The sequence below is a fragment of the Manihot esculenta genome, chromosome 17 (genome assembly GCF_001659605.2).
Source record: "Manihot esculenta cultivar AM560-2 chromosome 17, M.esculenta_v8, whole genome shotgun sequence".
Lineage (NCBI taxonomy): Eukaryota > Viridiplantae > Streptophyta > Magnoliopsida > Malpighiales > Euphorbiaceae > Manihot > Manihot esculenta.
The window spans coordinates 14,482,382-14,493,636 of NC_035177.2; the positions used below are offsets into that span (position 1 = coordinate 14,482,382).

At 31.7% G+C, this 11,255-nt stretch overlaps 1 protein-coding gene across 9 annotated transcripts; it reads right to left on the reverse strand.

Annotated features, from left to right (window-relative positions):
• Positions 1–452: 452 nt before the first annotated feature.
• LOC110605121 (translation factor GUF1 homolog, mitochondrial) lies at positions 453–8,410 on the reverse strand. 9 transcript variants are annotated; one of them, XR_002486333.2, is made up of 13 exons: positions 8,021–8,410; positions 6,859–7,609; positions 5,866–6,022; positions 5,671–5,725; positions 5,479–5,546; positions 5,283–5,387; positions 5,115–5,186; positions 4,841–4,954; positions 3,522–3,662; positions 3,384–3,443; positions 1,702–1,906; positions 959–1,142; positions 453–717 (listed from the first exon to the last, which is right to left on the reverse strand). XR_002486333.2 is itself a non-coding variant. In XM_021743451.2 (12 exons), the coding sequence occupies exons 1-11, from the start codon at positions 8,348–8,350 to the stop codon at positions 1,741–1,743; spliced, it is 2,019 nt and encodes a 672-aa protein (XP_021599143.1). In that variant the 5' UTR covers positions 8,351–8,410; the 3' UTR covers positions 453–717; positions 1,702–1,740. The 9 variants fall into 9 exon arrangements, 3 of the variants coding, with proteins under 3 accessions (XP_021599143.1, XP_021599142.1, XP_021599141.1); XR_002486332.2 differs by having other exon boundaries at positions 453–670; positions 959–1,240; positions 8,021–8,409; XR_002486331.2 differs by having other exon boundaries at positions 453–711; positions 959–1,240; positions 8,021–8,409.
• Between the last annotated feature and the right edge of the window lie 2,845 nt (positions 8,411–11,255).

Here is an 11,255-nt window from a genome sequence, read left to right on the forward strand (position 1 = left end):
CCACTCCAATTTCAATTTTAAATTATAATAAAATTTATTTAAAATTTTTTAATATTGAATTAAATGATCAAAATTAAAACATCTAAATAAAATCATAAAAAACACGTAAATGAAATAGACTTTTATAAATCTCAGAAAATTTACAATATTTGAATATTAAACAGTGTACCCCTTAATTTGTGGTGGACAATAATCCCAAGTGTTTGGGCTTCGCTATCACTACAGACTTGGGAGAACCCAAGACCCAGGCAATACCTTGTTATTTAAAGCTACCAAAAAGAATACATTAGTCCTGTATTTTCAAAAGCTAGCTACTTAATCTTTATAATTTTAAAAAACCACCAAATTAATCCCTACCATGAAAGATATAGTTACAGTACCATTATAATATTATTTTTTAATAATTAATATGATGCATATTATTGGAATGTATGAAATAATAGGAACTAAACTGTGAATGAAATGAAAAATCCTGCTTTTGAAAAATTACAAGGACTAATTAGTTGGCTTATAAAAATATAAAGACTAGTTTGTAAATTCTACTGAACTAGAAGGACTAAATCACAAATTACCTGACATTTAAAAGGTCTGCAAACGTTAATTTAAATTTCACCTTTGTCCATGCCCTGTGATCTAGAGCTTGGGCTCCAAAATGTGCAGTTCTGATTACCTAACAAGGTGAAGTTGGAATTGCCAATCAGACTCCAGTGTCTGCCTCTAGTGGAAATGAAGGGTTAAGATCATTAAACAAAGTTTGCAAGATTTCCAGGGCATAAATTTTTTCGCCAGTTTGAAGTTTTTTGTATTTAGAAATGCTTCAAATAAATAAATAAGCGGAATTCAAAGTCAACATAAAAAGTTTCACCAAAATGTTACAGAACCATAATAACTTCTGTTGAACCTTGCTAACTTGACATTTAAAATACATGGTGTATGATGGGGTAAAACCAGTATTTACCAGTAACAAGACGGTCAGTTCTGCTTCAAAAATTGAAAAGCTTCCCCACAAAACGATGCCCGAGTTCCTATGAAGAATTCTAGGGCAGAATAATTATGCCCCGTATGCCTGCCTTTTGTTTTTCCTCGTTTACAAAAAGAATGGCATTTCCTGAGTAACTTCTTATTTTTCTGGAATTCTGGAACTGTCCCATAGTTGAAATAGTAAGGAAAAAATTGCAGCGAGAAGCATAGTTCTCAGCAAAAATTAAAGGCTTCTCTCTATCATATGATCCACACAACACTGCAAGAATATACAAAATTAAAGGCTGCTCTTCTTTCTTTCTTTCTTGCTTGCTTGCTTTAGGAGAACTAAATGTTAGAATTCTGGGTTTTAGGAAATTCATTATATCCCTATAATTTTTAAGCCCAATTAAAAGGTCCCTTATTATTTTAGAATGCAACTAATTTGTCCTTTTGTTAGTACATATTGACAGATTCCGTTAGGCTCAGGATAAAATTCCCTCATATTTTAAACAAACTACTATAAAGTTCTTCATGTTTCAGTAGCATAAACCATTTAGTCATTTGACTAATGGAAATACTAACAAAAGGACCAATTAGTTGCATTTAAGATGATAAAAGAATATAGGAATAAATTAATGAATTTCCTAAAAATTCAAAGACCTAATAGAAATTCTTTATGTTTTTTTTTTTTTTATGGATTACTATATATCAAAATTTCTGAAGAGATATTGACCTTACCTTCACCATCATAAAATGCCAATTGTTTGATATATTTCTCTATTGAACTTTCAAAAGTTGATGAAAAGCCTCCTGCGGTATATCAACAGAACCAATACGCTTCATTCGCTTCTTGCCTTCCTTCTGCTTTTCCAAAAGCTTCCTTTTCCGAGTAACATCCCCACCATAACACTTTGCAAGGACATTCTTTCTCATAGCCGAAATCCTAATAAACAGCATAAATAGAACTAGTAAAGAAATACTCCCAAATAATAATGATGTGTCAATGAAAATTTAGACACAGGAATCATTTTTATTTAAGTTTACTTGTAAAATTAATATTGTTTTTTCAAATTTTCTATTATAATTATAAGCTTAGGTTTTTATAATTTAGGAATTCTATCATTATTTAAGAATATTTCCTAATTAGCATTGGTTTAGTATTTTTCTACTCTGGAATTCCTAACCCTAATAGCAGAACTACTTATTAGTCAATAAATACCTATGTAATTTGGATTTTCCAGAGATATTATTATTCAAAATTGAGAATTAATAAATTTGAGAGCTCGTTTATTTTTCCTTTGGTGTGTTCTGCTGGGTCTACACCCTACATCAAATTGATATTAAAATTTTTGAATTTTTTTTTCTTAAGTCCCAACTAAATAAATCAGGCAAAACCCTTTTTTTTTTACATGTTCTTTTCATTTTTCTTAAACCCACTCGCTAACCATCACAATCCCTAATCATCCTTTCCACAACCTGTTGCAACATTGTCACCAACTCTTCTCCATCACCAGACAACCATTCCCATGTAATTCTGGCCACCAAATACTTTGGATCAGGATCAGCTAGATAAATATCAAGAGTCTTCGAGGATGTAATTAGAACTCATGAAAATGAGAGGCAACAAGTGAAAGTTGAAGAATCATAGAAGCAAAAATTTTATAATGGAAATCAAAATGTGAAGTTTGAAGAATTATAATTTTTAGTTGGTGACATTTCACCTCTTAAAATATAATACGATAAGAATGACTTGGAAATTTCGAGAACCTCTTCTAGAGAAAGAAGCTTATAAGAATGAACCCAAAAAGTTTAAAGAATATATCCTAGGAATATAAGATTACCAAGCCATCGAGAAGAGAATGGAGAATTAAAATTTAGCAGTTCATGATGAATTGAAGAGTCCTTCAACCGTACTTGTGACTATTTTATTGCTACCATCAAAGAAGGGTTATTCCAAATTCAGTTCTTCATTCTTCAGCACTGAAGAGTCCTTCAACCGTACTTGTGACTATTTTATTGCTACCATCCAAGAAGAAAGGGTTATTCTAAATTCAGTTCTTCATTCTTCAGCACTACAAAATTAGACTTCAATTATCTAACAAGGAACGATGATGTGTTTAAGGAAAACAATGTTTAGCATTTTTATTTAAGTTTTAATTCTAAAATTAAGAACTTTCATTTAGATTTCCTATTGTTCTTGGGACATTTTAAGTTTCTGTTACTTAGAAATTTTATCTTTATTGAGGAATATTTAAACGGTCATAATAGGTTTAGAATACAGAGAAAAGCATGAAAAGTAAACCACTTGTTAAAGGAAATAAATGATATGAACATATGATTCCACCATGAATAAATTACCAAAATCTGAAAAGATAACCTCACGGGGCAAAAATTAGAAAAAGAACATCTATATTACTCACGTTTCCCTTGCAATAACCTTTGATCCAATTGCAGCTTGTATTGTTATCTCAAACATTTGCCTGTTCAAAATAAGAACATTAGGGTCCTAAGGATAGAAGAAAACAGGACAAGAAATCAAAAAAACTTCAAATGGAGACCTATCAATGAACTTCTTCAGCTTCTCCACCAGTTCACGACCAACTCGTTGTGCCTTCAAATTGTGAACAATGGTTGCCATAGCATCAACTGGTTGTCCATTTAGGAGGATATCAAGTTTCACCAAATCAGCTTCTTGATAACTGTTATTGAAGTCCATCAATTTCATCCAAAAGGAGTGGTTTAAGAGAGAGAGAGAGAGAGAATCATATAAGAATAGAAATGTAATTAGGGGCACTTTAGGCTACAGTCAAAAAGCAAGTCTCATTCACATTCCCTCTGCCACAATCAAAAGTCAGACCTCTTTGTCCCTCAAATGGAATGAGTAAATGGAGATAGGCCACTGTGCCCTTGAGAGTTATAGGACAATCTACTATATATATATACACACCTCAGTTTCATCACCTTATCTGTAGCCGATATTATGCCTTTGCCAAAAGCAATTACAGCTATAATACTACAAATGACCTTCATCAGCTACACAAATTCATTAGCTGATGACTTTTTGCCATATCAATCTCTGCTGCTATTTTATCTCATTACTTGATCCGGGATTAGTAAGATCAGTTTAAAGAAAAAAATGTGAAAATTTTGCTCCCAATATTTTATGTTTATTGCATTGCGTTTTATTTTTCTCTTCCTTATAGAAAATAATGCCTTGCTGTTTCGACTAAGAAAAAAGAGAAGAAAAAAAAAAAAAAAAAAAAAAAGAAAAACAGCCAGCAGCAAATGCCACATTTTGTAGCCTGCACTCCTCCAGCCTTGTGTCACAACAGAACTTCTTCTCATCTTCTTCCTCCAACTTTTCTTCTTTTTTTTATCTTTTTGCAGTTTCTCTCCGTCCACCCTTAGCTTTAAGGCAACAAATGATGGAGGGGATAAAAGTAAAATGCTAGGGTTTGTAGGGTGGATAGAAGAGAAGGGAATTGTTTCCAAGAGAAATGCATTCACACTGCGCATTCCATATAAATTGTAATTTTAATATTCACATGATATTAATGCCATAAAATAATCAACAAAGAATAGTGTTTGCTTAGCTTGTTGAGAGATTACCAAAATCATATCAAATTATAAGGTGGTTATAGAAACCAAAAGAAATATGCTTAAGTGGTCAAAAACCAATTACTCTGGAAAGTCACAGACAACTCGTAGCACTTCTATTGATAGCACATCTCATAGATTTGGTGATATTAGACCTTAAAGTGCAAATAAGTCCAGTCTGAATGCATGTGCACTTTTATGTGCGAGCATATGCATGTGTGTGTGTGAGGGGGAGAGAGAGAGAGAGAGAGAGAGAGAGAGAGAGAGAGAGAGTACATACTCCGAATCCTCATAGTCAAATGATGCATATCCTGATGTTATACTCTTCAATTCATTGTAAAAATCAACAACAATTTCCTTCAGAGGCAGGCGATACTTCATAAAGGCTCGTTGGCTTCATAGGTGAGACATAAAAGGATCAATACTATAATGGTTGTTTATTAATATATCAATGGGTAAAAATGCAGTAGACAAAAGCAGTCAGTTTAAAATGATATTTCTCTAATTCAATTAGAAGTAACAAAAACTAAATTTGATCTGGCACATAATATAACCTGTCAATAAACGAATACTCCAATTGCTGCCCTCTCCGCTCAGAGCAAAGGGTAATAACAGGCCCCACATACCTTATGTGCACATGTGAAACCAAATGACTCAGTACTTAGTAGCCTAGAGAATAAAAAGTCATCATGCAGAAGGAATATGAAAGTATGAGAGCTTACTCACTAGGGATGATAATTGTAGCTATGACTGTAGGTTCCCAACTAGCCGTAACTCGTTTCTTGGGATTTGAGGGCATCGCAGCAGGATTCTGAACTTGCACTTTGCTAGCAGAGGAACCAACATATATAATTGGCTAAAGCATATAGTATAGCATACTATAGCAAAGTTAGAGACTAGAGATGCGAAAAGAGATACCTTCCATCAGAATGCTCAAAAATATATGGAACTGTTGGAATAGTAGAAATGACATGAGCTCCATATTCCTGTCATCCATCAATATAGGCATGGGTTGTATGATTATAAATACCATTTTCAGTTAGTATGTCTATAATAATGACTACCATCAATGAGAATCATTTAATAACACAGCAAAATAGCAAATGTCACCTGTTCAAGCCGCTGATGAAAAACATCCATGTGGAGTAAGCCCAAGAAACCACACCTACAGGTAACACGAATAATTAAAAAAAAAAAAAGGCTTTACTACATTTCAAACTAATATTTAGAAGAAGTTCTTGGAAGTAAAAATATTAATAATAATAATAATAATAATAATAAATCATTCAGTAATTAGCGATGCACCTAAAACCCAGACCAAGTGCAGAACTACTCTCTTTAGTAACAGAGACACTTGCATCATTGCATGTCAGTCTCTCTATTGCATGGTTAAGTGCCTCAAAATCAGATCCGTCAGCTGGGTAAAGGCCAGAGAATACCATATGTTTTGCAGGCTTAAAACCTACATTTGAAAAGCATAAAATGAAGAGAGAATATTAGGACTAGTGATGAGGAATTTCAATATTAACTTGAAAAGATCCCCATTTTTCTTCCTTCCAACTTCCAATTGTATTCATAGGTAATTGTTCTGTAATCATGCGAGCCAACGGCCAGGTACTGTGTAAAAGTGTGCCATGATATATAGGAATGAACAAACTGTTTGTGTGCACATTTAAACTTCAATATTAAATTCTTTATTTTCTTCAACATCTAATCATCTATAAATTGGATTTTGAGATCAAAATAAAATTTTGCAAATTGTGTAGACATTGCATTAGGAAATAAGGTGAATTCTCTACAGCTTTTGCAATAAACAAATTGTAAAAAGAAAAAAAAATAATTCCTCCATCCCATGATTTTGGTCCATCTTTCCTTTTTTGGTTGTTCCGAAACTATTATCCACTCTCCTTTTTATATTACAGTTAACATATTAATTTACTATTATAACCCCATTTAATTTTATTTTATTTCCAATATGACCTCTCATTAATTGTTATTTTTTTAAATGAGTATTCAATAATCTCTTAGTATTTAATAAAATTTAATATCTTTAAGATAGTTATAATTGGAAAGTTAATAAAAAAAATTGTGTTTCTTAATACGTGTGAAAAAAACAAAGTGGACAAAAATTATGGGGTAGAAGGATTATTACTTTGGCGATTTCTCCAGAAGAATTTTGAAAGATTTAATAAAAGGGTTAATTGACATAAACTAATGAAACTCTGCAAACTTCCCACCATTGATGACAAAAGATTTATAAAAAAAACAGTATTATGCAATGAGAAGATGGACATATACCTGGTAGAGGTTCTACAACACTTCGGCTATGATATAGAGTGTCTCCAACACGTGCCTCTTTGGTGGACCTCATGCCACTCACCACATATCCCACTTGTCCAGTTAGAAGAACTCCAGTTGGTGTGAGTTCAGGATGCATAATCCCAACATCCAGAATCTCATATGCATTGCCAGTTGCTGCAGATGAGATCTTATCTCCCTTCCGCAGGATGCCATCCACAACTGCAACATGACAGATCACTCCCTTGTATTCGTCATAATAGGAATCAAGCAAAAGCATACGCAGAGGTGAATCACTATGCCCAGGAGGAGGAGGGATGCGTTCTATGACTGCAGGAAGAACTTTCTCAAGGCCCTGCCCTGTTTTGGCAGATGTTAAAAGACAATCACTAGGTTCAAGATCAAACATAGATTTTAGCTGAGCTTTGACACCATCAGGATCTGCAGTTGGCTGATCTATTTTGTTTATGACGGGTATAATTGTCAGGTTTGATTCAAAAGCCAAATAGAAGTTAGCTACAGTTTGTGCCTGAACGCCTTGGGCAGCATCAACAACCAAAAGGGCACCCTGGCATGCTGCTAAGGATCTTGATACTTCATAGCTGAAATCGACATGACCAGGTGTATCAATTAGGTTTAGAAGAAATGTTGGTGGATCTTGTGCTTCAGCAACATTGGGGCCATGGAAGTTGTGCTTGTGGAACATGGTAGCTGTCTGAGCTTTAACAGTTATTCCCCTTTCTCTCTCTACCTAAGACAATGCAACTCTAATCACATACATGCCATAAAGAATAAATACTGCAAAAAGTCCAAACCTTCTAGTACTACCGATGCAACTAAAATGAAACATTACACAGTCAAACGCTTACCATAAATTAAATGGAGCTTATTTGAACCCATTATCTTAAACATGATTTACATGATATCAAGGTCCAAATGGCTAAAGGGTTTTGATCATGATACCACACACCCCAGCAGATTAAAGGGTTCTTCCCATTTTCACTAAGGTGTTCATCTCTTCCAAACTATCTATTATGCGGTTATAGAACACAGTTTTTAGCAGCATGTGATTAGGAATTTGCAAATATCAGTTTTGAGAGAAAAATTTATCTCAATTGAACTCAAAAACAAGATACAACCCAAGAACAGGGTCATGCGATACCTGCAACTTATCGAGGTACTGTGGCTGGCCATGGCCTCTCTTGATCGTTCCAGTGAGCTCCAAAAGCCGGTCAGCAAGCGTAGACTTGCCATGGTCAACGTGCGCGATTATCGAGAAGTTTCTTATCCTTTCTGCTGGATACTGGCTCAAATCTACGTTGTTCTCTTTGCTATTTTGGCGCGAATTAGAGCAACACGCACGAGCCAGCTCCAAAGGATGGTCGTTTAATCTGAACATAGAAGGAAATGGAGTGAATTTTGAATATGTTTGTAGAAGAGAGAGACATTTTGGCGATTTTAGGGTTTTTGAAACTCTGCGTAAAGAACTCATATGGGGTTTCTGGAGCAAGCAGGCAGTACAGAAGAAGCTGCCACTCGAGTTTAACCGAACTTTGATCGTGTGAAAAACGACACCGCTTTCTTGTTTCCTAATACACCCTTTTTACCAGCGACAGCATTCAATTTAAATTAAAAATCTTAATTAAACGGAATTAATTTAAAATTTTGATTTAATTTTTTATTTATTTCAATTCAGTTTTTAATTTAATAATTATTTCAATTTGATTCTATGTATATTATTTTTAATAATATAAAAATTAAATTATATTAAAATTAAAATATTTTAATTAAATTTTAAAATATTAAAAATAAAATGTAAATAATAAAAATATATTAAAAATTAAAATCAAACCAAATCAAATCAAATCATACTAATTCGATTCGATTTGATTTCTGATCGAAATCAATTCGATTCGATTTTTATAAATACTAAAATTTTAATTTTTAATTTATTCAATTTGATTTAATTTTAAACCGAATCGATTGAATATGCACCTCTATTTTTCTGATAAGAAAAAAATTATGATTATAGTAAAAGTTACTTTTTAATCTACGAAATATTGCATAATTAATATATATATTTTACTATTTTTAAAATTAAATATTTACCCTTGATTTAATGTTTAAAAAGTTAATCTCTCCATTTATTTGGTTAAATCAATGAGGCAAATGTTAAAAAACGTGAGATTTCATTTTATTTTTTAAAATACTTTTATTTTGTTTTTTTTTTCTGTTTTTTTTTTCTCCTTTTTAAATTTTCCTTTTTTTTTAAATGGGCATGCGTTATCCTGATCTACTATAAAAAGGATTTTATTTCTTGTCTACTTATGCTCTCTCTCCCCCTCATTTTTTTCTCGTAATGAATTTTGCTAATCTTTCTCTTGGATGAATTATGAATTCTTTCTCTTGGATGAATTATGAATGTAGGCAGATGTTAGCTTAGGATGAAATGCAAGAAGTAAGAGAAAGCGAGTCACAAGTGCCAACATTAAAAATCCATTGTCCTGCTAGTCTTATTAAAATTTCGTCATACTACTTACTAAGAACTGTATTATTAATCTAATTGAAAATTTGGGATTTTTTTTTATTGAATGTCTTTTATAATATATATAGATGAATTATCTCAAAAAATATTGTGTAATATATCTTTTGGTGGATTTAAGAGATTAATGGTGAGGTGATTTTTTTAGAAATTTTTAAAATTAACCAAAGGTTTTATGGTTATTTTATATTTTATTATTGACAATTTCAAATGAGGGTCCTTTAATTTGAATGATAAAAAATTCAAGAATTAAAGCTTTCGATTCTATAAATAGATGTACATGTAATTATATTATATATCTCTGAAGTAAAAAATTCTTTTTATTTCATATTAATAAGCACTTTTTCAAATTATCAATCCACCATTCTTCTTTGAAAAATATTTATCATGTCCTATTAAAAATTATTTATTACATTAAAAATTATTTTCTCTATTTAACCAATAAAATGGAGGGGCATTTTTATATATATATATATATATATATATATATATATATATATATATATTTTAAAAATTCATAAAGAAGTCTAAATTAGCTCACTAACTTTTGAGTTCAAAACAACTCCACTTTATTTCAAAAAATCCAAAATCTTTTATTTAGATTCATTTCAGGCCAATATATATTAAAATAATGGTAATTGGGATCTTTCGTTAGAGAGTAAAAATGTTTTTTTTTTAATATAATTATATTGGTGAGAGAAAATAAATACAAAATAATTGAATTATTTTTTCTTTCTCTAAAATCCAATTCAATAATCACAAAGACAACTTAAAGAGCAGAGAATTATAGATAAAGTTTCTCTGATCTAACAGCTTATATTGAAAGCAAGAAACTTAAAAGCATTTTGAAGTAAGAGCATGCACAACCTGATTATAACCTCGTCTAATCGATATAAAATTCCATTCATGTTAGTCTAAAGATAGTTTATCTTTCATAATAACCTGATTGAGATGGGATAATTCTCATTCCAAATTACTTCAATAACACTTGTAGCATCACCTTCCACTTCAATGTTAGAGAAACCTTGATTGACAGCTATGACAACAACTTCCCTGCATGACAAAGATTCAAGAGTACCATGATTATAGATACCAGTCCAAATTTGACACTTTCAATCCACTAACGTACCTTAAGGATCTTGACCCAATAGGACTCACACCTTGATTCCCACTCAGTACTAAAGACCTACACCAAGTGGTTTAGTACATATATAAATCAGTTGAGTAGTTGATTTGAAGGGAAGAAGCTTAATCAAACCAGCACCAGTTATCTCCCTAACCATATGATAATCTATTTTCAATGTATTTAATACGCTCATGAAAAGGTTGGATTTGCTGCAATTTGTAAAGCTGAATTGTTATCATTAAAGGTTAATAGTATTTGGTTCAAACTGAAATAACCAACAAAATCAAATCAATTTGAAAGTTTGATTCAGTTTTATATTTTTTTCAGTTCAGATCGATTTTAAGTTTTACATAATTCAGTTATTTCAATTCGTGGTTAGAAAAAAATTTAGCAAAGCTGAACTAAATAGATTAGTCATAATATTATATTAGTTTGATAGTATAAGGAGATTGGACCTTAACCAAAATTGAAATACTTTAATTAAATTTTAAAACACTAAAAATACGGTATAAAGAATAAAAAGCTCATTAAAAACCCAATCAGACCGAATCAGAATTCAAGTCAAATTCTCCCTTAATTCAGTTTGGTTATTTTTTACAAGTACTTAAATTTTGAATTTTAATTTGTTCGATTCCATTTTGAATCGAGCCGATCTCACCCTTAATTATCATAGAATAAAAGAGTAAGTTGATAATGGGTAATGTGGAGATTATTTAACAAATGAGCCAT